The 19424-nt window shown below is 41.9% G+C and overlaps 1 protein-coding gene across 6 annotated transcripts in view; it reads right to left on the minus strand.

Annotated features, from left to right (window-relative positions):
* Positions 1-19424, minus strand: part of ATP11A (ATPase phospholipid transporting 11A) — a 108232-nt gene that overhangs the window by 17853 nt on the left and 70955 nt on the right. For all 6 annotated transcript variants that reach the window (XM_033147748.1, XM_033147747.1, XM_033147752.1 and 3 more), the window contains exons 11-24: positions 18953-19103; positions 17585-17782; positions 16560-16733; positions 13847-14010; positions 12697-12768; positions 12329-12402; positions 11013-11116; positions 10305-10486; positions 6719-6970; positions 5169-5343; positions 4107-4209; positions 3570-3715; positions 1723-1782; positions 136-263 (exon numbers count right to left, since the gene is read on the minus strand). In XM_033147748.1, coding sequence (XP_033003639.1) covers positions 136-263; positions 1723-1782; positions 3570-3715; positions 4107-4209; positions 5169-5343; positions 6719-6970; positions 10305-10486; positions 11013-11116; positions 12329-12402; positions 12697-12768; positions 13847-14010; positions 16560-16733; positions 17585-17782; positions 18953-19103 — 1983 coding nt within the window. The remainder of the gene's footprint in view (positions 1-135; positions 264-1722; positions 1783-3569; positions 3716-4106; positions 4210-5168; positions 5344-6718; positions 6971-10304; positions 10487-11012; positions 11117-12328; positions 12403-12696; positions 12769-13846; positions 14011-16559; positions 16734-17584; positions 17783-18952; positions 19104-19424) is intronic.

Raw genomic sequence — 19424 nt, forward strand, 5'->3', positions numbered from 1 at the left:
GGAATGCAAAAGGTTCCCCATTCCTGAGCTACTTCAGCATATCATTGCCCCCCCCCCGTGCCCTCAAGAGGAAGTTGAGCAGAGTGGCACTAACTGGTCACCACTGTCTATTCAAAGAATGTTATGAACTCTAACCTGTACAGTGTAGGGTCTCTCTTGAGTGTATCTGAACTGACATGTTGCTCCATGAGACTATACAGCAGGATAGGAAGTGAAGTGAAGCTGATATTGTACAGGGTAAGATACGCAGTATCATATAAAGGCTGCAGATGGAAAAAAACAGATTATATTAACCGGCGATAATTTAATTTTATGGTACTGTAATAGCAAAGATTTAAAGTAGGGAAATAAGCAAGTAACCCTATTTAATGCCATGTCCACTGTCCTGTATGTATTTCCCAGCTATCCAAATTCACTGTGACTTCACACTCCTCTATTCACATAACACTGGGTTTCCTAAATTTTGGTGTCCAGCTATTTCTGGAATATTTGATGCTTACTTTGCCAAACCTTTATTAGGCATTACAAATATAGACCATCAAAAAAACATCCATACAGTATGTAAAATTTTAAAATATATGCAAATAAACAGCCATGTAAAAATATGTAATAATGGGATGCAACTCTCATCATCTCTAGCTAGCAGGACCAGTGGTCAGGGATGATGGGAATTGTAGTCCAGAAATAGCTGGAGACCAGTGCTGGATTAAACCCCGTGGAGGCCCCTAGGCAGCTGAAATTGGGGGGTGGGGATGGGAGGCCTCACAAATTATCTCCTAATACATTTTTGCTTTGACCTTTCAAGATCAAATCAATATTATCTTGATCCGTTGTTCCAGGGCCCCTAAAAGGCATTGGTCGCATAGACCAGTGCCTACTCTGCCTATTTGGTAATCTGGCACAGCTGGAGACCCAAGTTTGGGAAACCCTGATGTAGCACCTCAAGGAGAACAGCATGTCCAGTGGTAAAATATCTAATTAGCAAATTTTGTGCAAAGGACACTGGTCACATTGTCAGGGGCGAAGGAAGGGGGTGCAGTGGCTGCGGGCCGGCCCGGGTGTCACGAATGAGGGGGATGACAAAATGCCAGGCGGCACTCACCATGGGGCCTGCCACACGCCCGAGCCACGCGTCTCTCCTGAGACAGACGCGGTGGCTTGGACGTGCGCAGGCTCCACGCTGCCCAAACAGTCCGCTCGCTGCCTCTCCCCCCCCCATCTGTAGGGCGGCTGAGTGGGAGGAGGCAGGCAAACTCCGGAGGCCCCGTGGTGCGCCCCGCCCCAAATTCACAGGTTCAACAAACACATCTCGTTACTTGATAACCTCAAAACATGAAATTGTTATAAGTCAAACATCCCACGATGCGTCATTATGGATCACTGTCTCTCATCTCAGGTTTATAACCTTACTCACAAGGGCAAAGAATTTTAAAGATTTTAGGGTTATGTCACTCATTCACAGCTGTGTGTGTGTTTTTATACTGAATTGTAAGCTAACTGCAACTGTGGGTTTTACTTAAAATCTGCATGCTTCAGGGAGCAAATCTCATTATCTGTGCTTCTGATAAACCAGAAAATGCTATACTGTGAATAGCTGGCTTTTTCATTCAACACCATGCAAAGCAAGATAAATTGATCAAGATACATTTAAAATTCTACTGGACCATGTTTCAAAATATTAACTTGGTTTAATGATAAAGGAAACAAAGTTTTCTGAAATACCTGCTGTGAAAACCCACAGAAGAACTGGTATAAAAACTGAGGAAAAATGAAACAGACATTCTGGAAGACAAAAGCAAAATATGTTGCATGACATTATCATAGTATAAAAATGAACTGGCAGCTACACAAATTCAAACACATATTTAAGTTCAACTGAACACAGAATTTAGTTTTTTGAAAAAACGAAACTCAATAAAAGGGGAACTCCTTCAGTGCTACATTGATTATGGCAGTGTAGAAAAGCTGTTTAAAAAGTGGCAACCAATTAAAATATATTGATGCTTTGGTTTTTGTTTGTGCATTCTTGCCCACTCCCTGGAAATGGAGATAAGAGCAAAAAAGTTCTAGGGAAATACATGTCAAAAGGTAACATCTGGGGAACATAAAGTACAGTCTGCAAAAGGAAGGCGAGGAAGACTTGGACAACAGTCGCAGAAATGGCTGTTGGTGATACGGAAACAAGCACAAAAAAGAAGGCAAACAATGCAGTCCTCAGGAAGAGGAGGCAGAAGCAGTACTTGATGGTTGAAGAAACAAATTGCAATCACTGAGAGCTCATCCAGACTTCCCCTTGCCCTGCCAAATCTTTACTGCTTAATCACAGCCAATATGAATCGGGTTTCTCCAGAAATATGTTTGCGCCAATTTATCCCTATAAAGAGCAGGTTTTCCAGAGGAAAGTGGCAGGGCTATGGGAAAACTGCTCAGACCCATGCTTTCTAGGCTGAGCCCTGAGATTACTTCAGGTCCAAGAAGGGATGCTGCAATGGCACGAATTCCTGAAATGCCGTGTAGCTGTCTTTCTACACTTGTACATATTAATGATACAATGGAGGAAAACATGGAGACACCGATACACAAATAAACTGGCTCGGAACCAGGAGCACATACACATACAGTTACTCCCCGCTCTTTCTTTTCCTGTGTAGTAAAGTATAAGCTTCGGACTGAGATATTTCAATAGTTAATAAGTTTTATTGCTACATTTGAGTTTACTTTATAGACGAATGTTGCACTAAGCCTTGATGTTATGAGAGCAGTGAATTGCTGCAGAGTTTAGGCTAGTTGAAATGGTTATTCAACACTGTGCTAGAAGTGGAACGTAAACATGTTCCCATGGCAGAAATAAATCCTTCACATTGGTCCACATTTATATGTCTTTGCAATACTTATTATGCCCTATGGGGTGCCCATGCTAGATGTCCTTGGCTATCTTACTTAACCAGTGAATTGGTGCATCGATTAGTATGTCAAAGCGACAAAAAGGTGAAATAAACAGGATTAGGCTAACCGTAGTGCTGAGATGAGCTACTCCCCGAAGGAAACAAAATACATATGCCTAATGTGCTGATCTGTTGTTATAAAACACCAGAGGTTGGCATTTTAGATTTACAACACAAGAGACTCTGTTGTTGTAAGCATATACTGGCGAAAGTTATCACTAATATGATCCGGCTATCAGTGTAAACATAAAAACAAACCCATCATTCTTCCATTCAGCTTGGTCAACTGAAATTAGAAGCTGGTTCACATTTGCAGCCATCAAACCACTTGCTCTTTTACTTACTACATTACTGGACATTCTTACTTACTACATTACTGGTTTACTTACTACATTTACTTTCTACATTACTGGACATTCTTACTTACTACATTACTGGTTTTAGGAACACAAGTTTTCCCCATATCTACAGTAGGAAGCAGAGTAGGAGGAATCTGAAGTTAAACTGGAAGAATGGAGGTCTGGAAGGACGATGGTCACACATTAGAATCCAAGACAACAAGCTTCAGAATAATCTGCCTCTGTCTAAACTGTTAACAACCATAATACAAAAGCCCCAATATACCTTATAAAAGAAGTATTGCACAAGTTCAGATATCCTGACATAATAAAAATGCCCATGAACAAGCAACATTTTTTTCAAATGTTTAAATTTGGGTATTGCATAGTCGCTGTTTCTTGCAGCTTGGCGGCCTTCTTTCCCAATAAGGCCTGGAAGGAAATACAAAATGGCAAAAAGTGAAACGATGCAGTGAAACTGAACTGGTGATACTTATCATTAGATTTCATTCGAACTGGGAAACTATGGTTAGCAGGTTCAGAACAAGCCAGTATCTTCTCTTTCCATCAGCATATAGTGAGGAAGCATCATTTACCCCTAATACTGTATTTAGGAAGTTTCTGCTGGTCACAAAGTATCTTCCACCCAACAACGAAATGGAGACTTAGCTACTGATGGGAAAAATATGTACTCCTCCACAATAGATTGAAGGAAACACTGGCAATGACACAGACAAAGTACTAGGACCATAATAACCAGTGACTCAATATTACATTATGATGATGATAATGGCTTTAAACTTGATCATAACAATCCACTTACCAATGCCAACATGTGCTTCCAGGATCATGCTGACATCATTTGCTCCATCACCAATTGCTAACGTGATTGGATGCTCCTTTGACCATTTAATTAATTTTACAATCTGGAAGGGGGAAAAGGTGCAAATATTACATACGTATTTCTAAACTGCACTATTACGCTCAATGTTCCACTTGCTAAATATTTCGGTGGTGGTGGAAACTGAACCAAGTAAGAAGAAAGGACCTTCACTTCACAGAATATTATATTTTCCAGGCAGTAGTGAAACAGACAGGCCAGCATTTGGGCCTGTTCACACATTACTTTCTAAGGAAACTCAGAATTCCCCTTCCTTTACCATGGAGAGAAAATAACAACCAAAGATATAACTGTATTGTGTTTATTTGAACAGATTATCTCCACAACTACTTGGCAGAAAATCTCTATTCTTTCTGATAACAGATTAGGCAATCAGGGAAATACTTCATTTGGCAACATAACCCAGTTCACTTAAGACTTCTTTTCCACAGCAAGAGGAAGAAGTAGATTTCGCTTTTCTCCAGGAAAGTAACGGCTGAACAGGCCCCAAGATGGGCCTAGTTGTTTTCTTTCCGTCATCCTTATATCTTTGTCCAGTGTTATTCCAATTATCTACTGATAAAAGCCTAATCAAAATAATTTCCAACAGACACCTATTCTTATTTCTATTTCCTTGTGTTTTTGTGTTTAGGAAATAACAGCTTTCCTTATGAGGTTAATGTGTAGTCTCACAATGTAGCATCAGCTGAAAATACAGCACTTTTCCTTTAGTTAAATAAGCTCTTTTACCAGTAGCATGTCAATCCCTGAAATCTGCTTGAAACATACATAAATCAGTGGCACAGCAGGATGCCGTTTTAATGTACCATTAACTAATTGCTTTCTTTCAGAAATTCTTTCACTCATTTCTCCTTGTTTTTTCATTTTTTTGCTTCCATTATCAATCACTGGAAGGTGGGTATTTAACAAAACACATTACATGGAGACTTTCAATATTTATATAAATATACATTTGTCATGTAATTTAAGAAGCGAAACACAAACCTGTGCTTTTTGCAAAGGAGCCATGCGACAGCATAGAACTGCACTGCAGTTCCTACAGATTTCAAGGAAGATCTCTCTGTAGTTACCAGAGCTCCCATCTTCCCGTGGTTTCATTATTAATGATAATGCTGCTCCATCAATAATTAAACCATAATCTTGCATTTCAGCTGAAAGCCTATTGAGTGACAAAAATACACAAATTAATGCTGGTTTTGCAGTTTAACCAACCGTGTTTTATACAGCAGTCGCTTCAAAAGACATGCTGAAATACAGCACACTCAAGGTATTTTGGGTTGCAAGTAACATAGGGCTAAGGCTACAGTTCCTTCAGCTCAAGGATTTATCAGTGTGCAATGGAACATTCTTTCTCTTTTCTCTCCCCCCCCCTTATGCATCCTAATTCTCTTTCTCTCTTAGGGCAACCCTCCAGAGAAGAATTGGGGACAGAGGAGGGAGGCATGCAGGGGGGAGAGAGGGGAGAAAGTCCCATTCCTTGCGCTGGCAGGATAATTTAGTTGAATACTGTCCTTTAGATTTCTTGCCATTTGAAGTAACTAACTTGATACATCAATCTTGGTTTTGCCTCCAATTACCACAGTGGAGAGTAGAAACCCCACCACTAGGTTTCTGTTCCCTCTACACACTAGGATACTCTCACAAGAAATCTATTCCCTAATTTCCAATTTTGTTGCACAGGATAAAGCCACACTATTTTTACATTTTGTGGGGTAATCTGCCACCTCTCTCTATATGAACCTATCCAGACCCTAAGAACATCCCCTGGGGCCTTTTTTTGTGTGCCTCCTCCACGTGAGGTCTGGAGGGTGGCAACATGAGGGCCTTTTCTGCAGTGGCTCCCCGTTTGAGGACTGTTCTCCCCCAGGGAGGTTTGACTGACATCCAATGCCATTTTAAAATGTATTGGGGGGGGGGGGCAAGGACTCCAATGGGACCAAGATGAGCACTAGAGTTAGCGGTGACCCAGTGGCCAGGATTTCTGACCTTGTAGCCAACAACATAGATCATGTTTAGCTCCATTTCTGTTAGGAGTTGATCTTTCAGAATGGCAGCACCCATGTTTTGGAAATCCCTGCCTATTAACATTAGGAAGGTCCCTACATTAGATAGATAGATAGACAGATAGACAGACAGATAGATGCCTTCTAAAAGCCTATGTAGTTATATAATTTAGAATCGGCTTTTTAATTTTGTTGATTTCATCTGTGTATTTATCACACACAATAATGATTAGGTAGCTAATGATTGTGTACCTACACTGTACATACTGTATTTTTCAGTGTATTTTTCCGTGTATAAGACTAGGTTTTTCCCCTAAAAAAATTGGGGGCGTCTTATACACTGGGGCCATCCCCCCATTTTCCTAAATTGGAGTCCCCCAAAATAGGGGGTGTCTTATAGATGGAAAACTAGAAAAATGTGGTATATCTATATATGTTTTTTTTAAAAGCTGTTTCCGATTCTGCCACTGAACCAATGCAAAAAAAAGGATGCAAATTTTGTTTTTGGTTGAATTTGTACTTTATACATACCCTGAGAAGGTGTCCCTTGTTAAACTGCCGCTGTGCCTTAGGACAGTCTTGCTTAAATCAAACAACACATCGTGCAAGCTCTGCTCCTCTATTTTCTTGGTAGTTAACTCAAGTATTTGAGTACTTCTTCTGAATAGTTTGCAGGCGTAGCAGGCAGCTGCGGCAGTCTCCATTTTGTCTCCCGTCAGAACCCAAACCTTAATGCCAGCTTTTTGCAGAGATTCGATTGTATCAGCAGCTTTTTCCTGTAATCTTGGAGATACCAATCACAAATAATTATTGACAAACTTTAAATTAAAAATTTAGGGCACTTACTAAAAGGTTTCTATCATATTGGAAAACATGACGGTAAAAAGGAGTTTGGACTTAAGAAGACTTTGCTGTCATGCAATATTTTATTTATTTATTTACTCAATAGTTTTCTCTCCATTGATTTAAAGGGTTCAGATGCTGCAGTCCAGAGGAGCTACAGTGTATTTTAGTGCCCTTCACCTGTCTGTTTTAAAGCACATAAAATCATGCTTCACAGCAAAAAATTTAGTAAAACTGGCAAGATGCAGCAAGCCTTTGAATCGCTCACAACTCAGTCTCATTTTGTGCAGTTTGAAGATGAATTAAATTTTTTGTTAGAACCTTAATATCTTTCTAGGATTCAAACCAACAGATACTAACACTGTCTATGTCATACTGGCTTAAATTTGGTTTCTGTAGTAACTTAACAAAAACAGAAAAACTTGTTTTTCAGCGGCTTTGCCAGTAAAATAATTAAAAATATACAAGAAACATTAGGTGGGCAAATAATAAAAATTTGGATGTCTTGTCTGCTGAAAAGTATTTGTGGGCGTTTCCTGAACCCCACACATAAACATAAATAATATTTTTATTCTACACTTCTAGCTGCACTGATAGCAAGGTCATTGGTAAGAAAGAACCCATTTCTTGTTGAAGTTTTCAGCTAGTCAGTATATTCCCAGGTTCAAATACGCAACCTGGTGGCTCCAGAAATATAAAAATTAGGACCAGTCTAAGAAAAGGGGAGTGAGGCAGAGAGAGAGAGAGAGATAGAAAGCAAGCTAAATCTATATATTCCAGGTTGAACAATATGTTTCTATTCCCATTAGGCTAAGTTTAGCTTGACTACAGCATAAGAGGGCTGAAACAATGAAAAGGAACTTCCTACTAAGTAAGGGCTGATCCACAAAGCAAAACCTGAGCAAACACAACTGCACTTGTTTGTATTCATCTTTTTGTAGCCTTGTCTCTCCTTTCCCATTCAAATTTAGACGGTAAGCTTTTCGTATCAGGAACCTTTACTGGGATTGCTTATGGAGCTCTGTAAATCAAAATTTATATGGAGACCGCTCAATAATGATGATGGCAGTGGCTGCAACTATGAAAAAGCAGGAGAAGGAGGAGTGACATCAATAACGACTCTCCCTTGCTCCTACAATTACTAACCATGGACTTGACTTCCTGTATTTACCCAACGCAGCAGGCAGCAGTAGTGATGGGTGGACACAGTTTGACTCAGAAACTGAGTGCACATTACAAGTATTTTTAGGAAGCTCAATCCAAGTTTGTGTGGCTGCAGGAGAGCAATGGAAACAGACTTTAATTACCTCCCCCTTTTCCAGTGAAGGTTAAACGCCAGAGAGACAGTGGGGCTACCTATTTTCAATGCATCCTTGTTTCTCTTACAGTATGTAATAACATCTGAGCCCTGGCGTTTTATTGAGGCAAAAACACCTGGTGAAAGTGGGACAAAATAGTGGGAAGTCTTGCCCAGTTTGCATGGGATAGTCTTTATTTTCCTGCTTTCAATTTTATTGAGTTGGGAGTAGGTTGTTAGCGTATTTTTAATGACTGGGACCAGAAAACTTGCTATCAGGGAAAAGGTGGGGTATTAAATAAATATGTATAAATAAATAAATAAATAAATAAATAAATAAATGTTTAGGGAATATTTTATCGCAGTGCAATGCATTCTGAGGTTTTTGTCATTTTATAGTACAATTAGTTTCTGTTGTGTAAACAGCTTGTAGTGCTGCTAATTACTGTGTGGCCACATTGTAAACTACTAATTGTTATAATACTGCTTCTAAATGCTTCCACAAGACCGCTATTGAGTCAGATGTGCTAAGAAGAGATTAATGGTTCTGGCAGGGCAGCAGGGTGGGGGTGGGGCGGAAAGGATGCCCTCCCATTAGGGGAGGGGGAGAAAGGACACTTGCAAAAAACTGTTAAGAAGGATTAGACAAGTACAGGGTTTTCTTTTCTTTCAGCTCTGTACCACCTCTTTGATTCCAAATTCTGGTTTGTGAACTAGTTTTAAATCTATTTTAGGAAACGTTTACATTATTGTGTATTGTCTGCATGTCGGTTTGACCACTGTTGTGGTAGAAACGCAGCACATAAATCTAAACAAACAAACAAAAATAACTTGGGCTCTCTACAGCTGTTGTCTCACTGAGACACGTATGAACCTTTTGCCCTTGCACGCAGCTCTCATTGCCTTTGATAAGGAAGTCTGTTTCTTTCAAATCAGAAAACTGTGGTTAACAGGTTCTGAGGAAACCAGGACCCTAAACCAGTTTTCATACTACTTTTACGATCGTGGTGTAGTCTGAACACAGTCACCATCATTTTATTGTTCGGGGGGGGGGATGGGAAACTATAGTTTATTAGATAGGGAGGTATTCAGGTACATTTTTGAGTTAACACCAAGGGACTTCCCTGTCTCGTCTCGTCTCCCTTCGCGTTATCCCCAAATCTGCTATGGAGGGTAGTGAGAAACTGGAGAACAGATTTAGGAGGCACATGCAGGGAGAAGGGGTATAACACAAAGAGAGGAGGGAAGGGGCTGTTGATGATTGGGTGTGGCTGCAGCAATAGGGCGGCTTATTTACGGCAGCGTTTAGGCATGCATGCAATCGGCTGTGGTTGCGTCGAGTGAGCAGATGGGCTTTTGGCTGTGATCGTGCTGGCGATTGGTGGCCGTGGTGCTGCATGCGATGTTCACTTGTGGTCAGGCCATAGAGCGATTGCCCCCCCCCCCCAAGCTCAACAATAGGGGTCGTCTACGCCAACCCCGACCTCTCTCACCACCAAAGGAGCACAAGTGAACAACAGAGAACCTGCACAAACCACTCCGACACCAAACCCTACATATATTAAGTAAAATAGAAACAGTGTCACCCAACCCCACCCATCTCCCCATCCTGTCCACCTCTTTTCCCCTTTTCTTCCTAATGTCTCAACAAACAAAATCGATTTGTAAAAATGTTACATGGAAAAAATACGAGAGAGACATTGCACTACCTTTGCAAATCAAGAAAACCTTTAAAAAAAACTTTAAAAAACATAAGGGGTCATCTTACACATGGGGCATTATACGCGGAAAAATATGGTATATTGGCTTATTAGTCAACGCATGTGCAACCAAACTGGGCCTAATTCTGCTACTATATGGAGACAGCTATTTTCATCACACAGAGTGGTATTTGCATAGGGAAGAAAGTTCCATCCCCTTAACAGAATTTAAGATGAATCCTATTAAATTGCTTTAAATTTATAGAAGTGCACTAACCGGTCTTCAACTGCTGTAGCACCAAGCAGGATAAGTCCCTTTTCTATCTGCTCATAGGCCTCAGCCAGTTTCTTCTCCCGATCCCGAAGGGCCAGTTTGGCCTCCTGCAGCTGCTTCTGCACATTCTCGTATTCTTCACAGGTGAATTTCTTATACGCTACACATAACGTTCGAAGGCCCTCCTAAAGGAAATTATGTTAAAAGCACAGAGACATGTTCACTGAAAGCCTTCTGGAGATTTCCAGTTCTGCAGGTTATAATTTATGTTTCTGCCTCGTGTAGTGGTTTAATTGACTTGAGGTTAGAATGCAAGTTTATCAACTGCCTTGAGCAAGGCCACAATTTGGTTAACTTGAACGTTGCCTCTGGAGAATGCTATAAGAAAGCTGGAAACCCAACGTCTCTACAGTTTTGGGAAAAGAAAGAAAGAAAATACTGTTGATAGAGGTGGGCAAAACCAACTATGGCTTCCATCAAAAACCCTATGTGACAAGCAGAACTACAAGATTCTTGGGTATCTCTAATAATTTATGCTGTGTGTGTGGCCTCTCACAAAAAGTGCACTGAAGGAGAATGGAAGTCAACACAACGATGACTTCCTTAACTACACTTTGCCATCATTCCCTTCTTTAGGCAAGTCTGCACTTACAAAACTGACTTTTGCAGCTTTCTGCCTTGAATACAAGCAACATAATAAATGGATCTTACCACTGCATTGCGCTCAACTCTTGATCTAATCTGGTCTATTTTGCCTTCTGCAACTCTGGGGAAAATAGATGAATCTGCTCCTTTACAAAACAGAAATATTTCTCCTGAAAAGGTAAGCAAAACAAGATTTTAAAAGTGGGTTAAATGCAGATAAAGCCCTTGCTGTTCTGAACCACGGGCTCAAAGGACAGCACGGGGGACTGGCTGGGTACAGGAATATCAAAGGAGGATGTCAAAAACAGTAGAGCAATTAGCTCTATTATTATTAAAAGACTTACAGCTAAGTAGCCTGCCAGGTCTCCTAGCTTCTGCAGACACAAGACAGACAATGCAGCAAGGAGATGGTTTGTCTGCCCAGGGTGTGCAAAGGCTAGGAGACCTGGCAGGCTGCTTTGCTGTAAGTCTATGCCTTTCTTTAATAAAGAACTAGAACTGATCGCTCTTTGGTATCCTTGCACTCAACCACTCCCACAAACCCTCCTTTGGGCCTATGGTTCAGAACACTTACTGCTAAAATATAAAAAAAGTCTTCTTATGAAACAGCTCTTTGAAATTATCACACTCTACCTTAAATCGACTCAAATTAAACAGAGTCAAAATTACAAGCATACTACAGTCGTACCTTGGTTTTTAAACAGCTTAGGTTTGGCTTCGGAACGCCTCAAATCCAGAAGTGACTGTTCCAGTTTGCGAACTATTTTTGGAAGCCGAATGTCCGACAGGGCTTCCGATTGGCTCCAGGAGCTTCCTGCAGCCAATTAGAAGTCATGCTTTGGTTTCCGAATGTTTTGGAAGTCGAACGTACTTCCAGAAAGGATTCCGTTCGACTTCCAAGGTACGACTGTATTTGAAAATATGATGGAATAGTAGAAAACGGCAAAAATCAAGAAAGGCTAAAGAGCAGAAGATCTGTGATAATCTGAGGCCCTTCTTCATGTACTCCCTTCCACAATAGGTCTGGGGGAGGGTGAGAATTGGGCCTTTTCTGCAGTGGCTCCCTGTTTGTAAAATGCTCTCCCCAGGGTTTGCCTAGCGCCTTCACTACATATCTTTATGTGCTGAGCAAAAACATTCCTCTGTAACCAGGCCTTTTGCTGATTAAACAATGTGTTTGTGGGAGCGGAGTGGTTTTGGTTGTTGTTATGATAAGTATTTTGTGTTTTCATTTTGTATTTTTATGTGATAAAGCGCCCTGTGATCTTCGGATGAAGGGGCAGTATATAAATTTAATAAATAAATAAGTAAGTAATAGATTTCAGACTTAAACCAAGTTCTCAAGAGCTTAGGGACTAGACATTTTTCTTTTCTTTAAGTACCTTTAGCCGATTTAACTATCACACTCATTCGTCTCCTTACAGAATCAAAACTAAGGATTTCCAATAGTTCAAACCTAAAGGGGAAAAAACAAGGACAGGTTGTAATAACGTAAGTATTTATATCCATACACACAAACAGAGAGAGAGGGGGAGTAAAACAGATGTAAATCCATGGTCCCTGTGAGATGAACATAGCGTTTCATTAAACTCCATACCCTTGGCTCAAAATCCAAACTGACAGACTTGCAAATCACCCCCGTAATAAACCATACAACCAACTAAGCAAAGTGCTTTTCTCAAAGTTAACTTTTTAAAAGGCCATTAAAGACAAAACATAGTTATGTACAGGACAACAGTGCACAACTTACCTTTCAATATCATTTTCTCGATTCAAGATTTCCATAAAATTGTCCTTCAGTCTTAAATAGGTGTAACCAAGCCTGAAATTCAACCGTAGATACACATCAGAAGTTACAACTAACTATGCCACCAAGTTTACAGTAGACTGAACTGTGAGGCGGGTTGTGTATTACTAGAAACAAACTTCTCTAAATTTCATTTACAGATCACAAAAGTTATTATTTACTCAAGCTGGCTCGATATTTCTCTGTGGTTTTATTTCTCAATTTAATGTTTTGAGAACAATCATCCCACGTTAGCTGCTCCCACAGTTCAGGACCATTACTTTCCACCGCTTTCCAAAAACACTGTACTTTTGGCTCCCCCTGTACTCTGACATTAACATACAGACACACCTAATTACCTCATCTGTGGCATGTTCACAACACCCAAATGACAACAATCAAGTAAGTATACAATGAGGATGGTGTTAATCTTTCCCTCCCCAAAAGATGTGGGCACAGAAGTACCTAGACCTACAGACACCTAGACCTGATTAGATCCTGCTTCATAACAAGTAGATTATACCCATATGATAAGTTATCATCCCTGCCCCCATCCAAGACGTTCCCAATTGCAAAACATACCTGCTTCAAAGCTCTTAAAGGCAAACCACTCCCTCACTTTGACCACCTGCTCCGATATTGTGCTGGCAGGAGTAGCAGAGTAGTCCTTAGTGTCCCATTACACATATGGCCTGTAAAGCTGTACAGCTGTTGTGCTGTACCTTGTACTGAAATTCTACCTTTCTGTTTCTTGTCCATGCTCTCTCCACCGCCCCTGCCACCCTGCATGCCTCCCCCTTCTACTAATGTTAACAGTTCTACCAGCTCTGAGCCACACAAGTTCTCTCCAGGAACAGTAACCAGGTTTGAAAAAGCAGAAGAAACATTTGTTTTTCAACAGAGACATCCAAACAACATCTCACATGCAGCTAGGCCTGACCTCTCTCCCCCCTCTCCATTTCCTCCTCACTTTCATTTTACCCTCAGCATGTCTCTCACTTCAGGGACACCTTTACAAAGATATTTCCCCCCAACAGCTACCTTTGGAGTTACTATCAAAGGAAATGAGTCTCAGCTCTCACACAAGCTGAAAAAAAGCCATTATGGTCCATACCTCTGAATCCCTTCAACTAAAGCAACTTCATCAGGGGATGATGAAATATACACGGCAGACCTCCCCGACAGCTGTGCTTTCTTCAACCCATCCACGTTGTCATCTTCCTTCACTTGAATGGTGTGACAAAGGCACAGAGCCCGGAAAAAGAGTTCTTCTCTGTCCTGAAGAAGAAGAAGAAGAAGAAGAAGAAGAAGAAGAAGAAGAAGAAGAAGAATTTGGGCTTGATGTCCCACCTTTCACTCCCCTTAAGGAGTCTCAAAGTGGCTAACAATATCCTTTCCCTTCCTCCCCCACAACAAACACTCCGTGAGGTGAGTGAGGCTGAGAGACTTCAGAAAAGTGTGACTAGCCCAAGGTCACCCAGCAGCTGCATGTGGAGGAGCGGAGACGTGAACCCCGTTCACCAGATTACGAGTCCACCGCTCTTAACCACTACACCACGCTGGCTCCCAAGAAGAATGCTGCTAACACAGATTCCCAACTCCGAGGGAAATAGCAACAACATTTAATACTTTGCACATGTAACAGAAGCAGCTGAACAGACTAGATTGTATACATTATTTAAGTTCACACACTAAATTCTTTTGGTAAGTTAAAAGTTGGTTATGGGAGAAAAGTTGCCCATCCTACAACCTGGTGTCACCTGAGATGCTTTAAAAGCATCTACGGATTGATTGGGACCCTCCTAAGCAATGCAGGATGCTGTTGTTCCCCCTTAGTACTCTAGAGTCCTCCCTATCTCTGGACTCTCATTTATGTTTCAAACCAGTTCATCTTAGAACAGGGGTCTGCAACCTTTAAGACCAAAAGAGCCACTTGGACCCGTTTCCGAAGGGGGGAAAAAACTGGGAGCCGCAAAACCATTGCAACATTTAAAACAAATATAACACTGCATTTTATTTTTAAAAATCCGATTTAAATTTAAAAAAAATCTGATTTAAATAAAAAAAATATCCATTTTTTAAAATAAAAAAATCATTCATTTTTATCCACCCTGGGGACCACTACCAGGTCACAGCCTGATCCAAGGTGGGTTGCAACAGCATACAAATATTTGATTTGTTGTTGTTGTTTTTTAAAAAAAGAGTCCTCAACTGCACACTTGTGTTAAATGTTTGTCCCATGTCTTATTGAAGACTGCTGGCTTTTACAATAATCTTAGTGTCTTTTACCCTTAATATTTCAGACCAGAGGCTATGTTCACCTCTTCCAACCTCCTCTCTTGCTAAATAAAGCACAGAATTGCACCAGAGAAGCCTGTGATGTTTGTGCTGACTTGCATACAGGTGGCTGTAGTAGTTCGTAGTGTTCAAACCTTTTTAGGGGAGTTCCCTGCCCCCTTAATGACAATGGCGATAGATTTTGCACATGAACACAGATCCAAGTTAGGACTCCTCTCTTCCACGCCAACAGGTGCTTTGTCAAGGCTCCCCTAACACACACTCAGGACAGAGGAAAAACTGCAAAACGTCCCGGCCTTGCTCCGGGGTGGAGAGAGACGCGCGCCCGCGAGAGCGCGGTCTGAGGCTGCGAGCGGAACCAGGAGTGAAGGAGGCAGCGGCAGGGAAACAGTCGCCGCTTCCTCAACCATTTTTAAAAAGAGGGCTTCCCCCCTCGCCCGCCGCCCCTGGCCCAGCCCGCAGCTGCCTACCTCGTCGTCGCCTCGACTCAGCAGCCAGCAGCCTTCCGAGAGGAACCGCGGCCAGCCCTCCCCTGCGGTCCCACGACCCAGCCGAGGAGTCCTGGCCTCCAGTGCCCGTGCGGGGACGCATCTGAAGGCCCCCTTCCTGCCCCCATCCCGTCCCGCCTCCCAGCTGCCTCTGGATGCCGCGGGGTCCCACATACCCGCCAACCCTGGAGCTCCCCTGTCCGCCCCAAGGCCGCCTCCCACGCTAGGAAGACTCCCGGAGCTGGGCAGGGTTGGTCCCGCCAGGCAGGCTCGGGGGGTGGCCTCTCCCATGGGCGCCTGCTTCGGAGGTGGAGGCGGGGTCTTCAAAGTTCCCCCTCCCGCTCGCCCAGCTCCATCTCTTCCCGAAGGAGCATGCGCGCCTCAGGCGCGCTCCCCGCCAGAGCCCTTGGCTGAGCTGTGCCACCTCTACTGCGTCCCCACCACCTCCGAGCCCCGCTGCCCCGCTGTTCAAGGCCAGGTGATCCTGGGTACGCCCCTGAGCAGCGCCCTCAGCCTCCGGAGGGCGGGCCGCCGGCCAGCTGGAGGGCGGTCGCTGCCAGCTGGAGAAGTGGGCAGGCATATCCGCCCCGGAGCCCCGGAGCCGCGGCAGCCGTGTAAAAGAGCCGCATGCGGCTCCGGAGCCGCAGGTTGCTGACCCCCGTCTTAGAACAACAGTGACTTTATTAAGAAGCTACCATTGGAATAGAAAAGGATTGCAAAGGATTTAGCATACTAACTAGATAAATTGCTACAAACCAAGTGTTTTTGTCTTCGCTAGCTTGTTTGGAGCCAGGGTATTCTTCAGCTTTGCAAACTATTATTTGTAAATATTATGAGCAACAGCTCTTGAGTCATAGCAAAGCAGGAATGTCGTATTAACAAAGGGGGGGAGGAATGGAACATTCTGAAAGCAAAATTCCTACCTGACAAAAAGCTACTTTATTTAACTGAGTCCCCCAAGTGTCATGTTTTCAGTATATAATAATAATAATAATAATAATAATAATAATAATAATAATAATAATAATAATATCTCCGTACTTTGCCACTTCCTCCTGGGGAAGAATCAATCATATCAATACCAGCAGAATCAGGGAGAATTTGGCCATTACAGATGACATGAGGAACATACACATGGCCCTCAATGCAACATTCTATGAACTCCATATTGTTCTCTGTTAAGGTCCCTGTTTTATCTGTGAAGACATATTCAACCTGAAGAGAAACAGATAGAACAATTAAGAATCAAATCAACAAGAACAGAGCTTGGGGGCAAGGTGGGGGAAGTCAGATATTTGGATATATGAAGGTATTATGTGATACTTTTTTGTCCTCTGTCCTTGAAAAAGCATGCAGGACTTGTCTTTTCCAGGTGAGGCATAGGAACTTTCAGCCCATGGGATTAACCTGGTCCACCAGAACTCTTTATTCAGTTCTCGGCATTATCCGTATGACACTGAAATGCGTCCAGTTCTGGGCACCACCACTTGACAAGCTGGGAAGGATATTGACAAGCTGGGACGTGTGCAGAGGAGGGCGACCAAGATGACCAAGGGTCTGGAAACCATGCCTTATGAGGAATGGTCGAGGGAGTTGGGTATGCTTAGCCTGGGAAAGAAGAATTTGAGAGAGATGGCTGTCACATGGAAGATGGAGCAAGCTTGTCTTCTCCTGCTCTAGAGAGTAGGACTCGATCCAATGGATTCAAGTTACAAGACAGGAGATTGTGACTAAACATCAAGGATAACTTTCTGACAGTAAGAGCTGCTTGACATTGGAACAGACTCCCTCAGGAAGTTGTGGACTCTCCTTCCTTGGAGGTTTTTAAGCAGAGGTTGGGTGGTCATCTGTCATGGATGCTTTTGTTGAGATGACTGCCGGGGTCCCTCCCAGTTCCACAGTTCTATGATTCTATGACACACTGCCTTTCCTTGTCCCATTGTACAGAGAGCTGGCCATGCAGGAAGAGGTATTTCCAAGTAAAGTGGTATTCTCAATATCAGCAGGAATCTAAATATCAGAAACAGCTGCAAGATTTGTAGGATACTTTCTATGTGACTTGTTACCTGTCCCAACTCTTCATTGAGGTCAGAGGTATTCACCAGCGGCCCTTCACCTGTTTCTTCATCAAACATTTCTTCATCCCAGGTAAGAAAATAAGAACCAAGAAACTTCTGCATTTCTACTGTGACGTACATGGATACAGGAATGATGTAGTTGAAAAGAACCATGAAGGCAAGGAAATCTGTAAATGCTGTAATAAACTGCCAAGGCGGCGAGGTTGGGGGTGGGAGGGACAAAATCAAAGAATTTATTTGGATATACAGTAACAGCAAGAATCACATCTTAGATGCAATCAAGCAGTTGGATCGACTTCTATAAAACACGCATAGGACTGCACACTTAGGTTGCAATCCTAAGTATATTTACTGCAGAATAAGCCCTATTAATGACTGCCCAGTTAGACATTTGTGATATTTAAACTCCCTCTATTTCATCCCAGCATAAAATTCTGCCTCATCCAAAATATTCACTGAGATGCTCTGCTCCGGCATGCAAAAACAATCTTTAGATTTATTATAATGTTTATATTCTAAAATACATATTTTTAAACTGTAGGTGTATCATGAAGAAAAATCAAGTAGTTAGCTTAGGCCCAGTGCAGCCATAATGGGCTTACTCTGATAAACTACTGCTTGAAGAATTGACAAGTTCAAGCACATTCTCCTCCTTGCCTGGCCTCCTGTTCCTTTGTGCGCATAGCTGCAGACAAGACTTCTATGTTTCTTAAACTAGTTTTCCACAACATCCCAAACAGGAAACTGGTTTGAGCATTTCCTTCTTTCCAGTTCATCCCTTGTTCATGTGCTAAAAAAATACTGTGGTTTTTTGAGCAGCCCAATTCACATGCACTTTGCCAGTACTTGCTTTTAACTAACAGAAGCCCCAAAAAAGATACACAGAAAGAAAAAGCCTCTTTATTCAGATTATCCTGCAGGATCGGAAGCAAATATGGAGCAAAGAATGTTCCATATTATTTGCAAAGGAAGAACACTCTTGAAGGCATTACCAAGCAATGTAGTTACTGGAGATATGTAAGGGCAGAAATATAGCAAAACTGCATTGTGATTGTCATCATCGTCATCATCATCATCATCATCATATGCCATGAGTTGCATCCAACACAGGTGACAGTAAGGCTTCCATCAATGGAACAGGGAGAAAAGCCATTTTCAGCAATTCCTCCCTCGTCCTCAGAGGGTTAGGGAAATCTTCAGAGCAGATTTAGTCAGGCACTTTACTGAGGGAGGGGGAAAATAAATGAAAATCACTTCCTTTCCCATTCTACTGACAGAAGCCTTATCATGAGCTGCAGTGACACTATTGCGCAAAACCCTTAATTTTTTTTAATAAACCTCAAGTTATTCACATACCACATTTCTTTTCCGTTCTAGTTCTGTTTTCTCATTATACCAAGGCTCATCGCGAAACTGCTCACTTTGCCACACGTATTTCAGGACAGTATTTATTAGTGATTTACTGATCAGAATACAGAGGTATACAATAAGAAATACATTCATGGATCTGAAACAAATGAGAGGAAAATGTTTTTAGCATAAGTAAAAAAAAAAAAAGATTTTTTTTAAATGTTAGCATGCTTTTGATTTAGTCTAAGCTTCCACCACCCCCACCCCCCATTTGTAAATTTGACATATCTAACAAATGCAGCAAAAGACCTTTTGCAGAAAAGGTATTAGCAATTCATAATAGGGAATAAAGGATTGCACAGTGCATATTACAAAGGTTATCAGTGCTTTTGATGAATCATGACCCACATGTATTATTTTGGTTTTGATAGGTGCACAAATGTGCAAATATCCATCAGGCTAATATGCATTATAAACC

Source organism: Lacerta agilis, chromosome 4, assembly GCF_009819535.1.
Source record: "Lacerta agilis isolate rLacAgi1 chromosome 4, rLacAgi1.pri, whole genome shotgun sequence".
Taxonomy (NCBI): Eukaryota; Metazoa; Chordata; class Lepidosauria; order Squamata; family Lacertidae; genus Lacerta; species Lacerta agilis.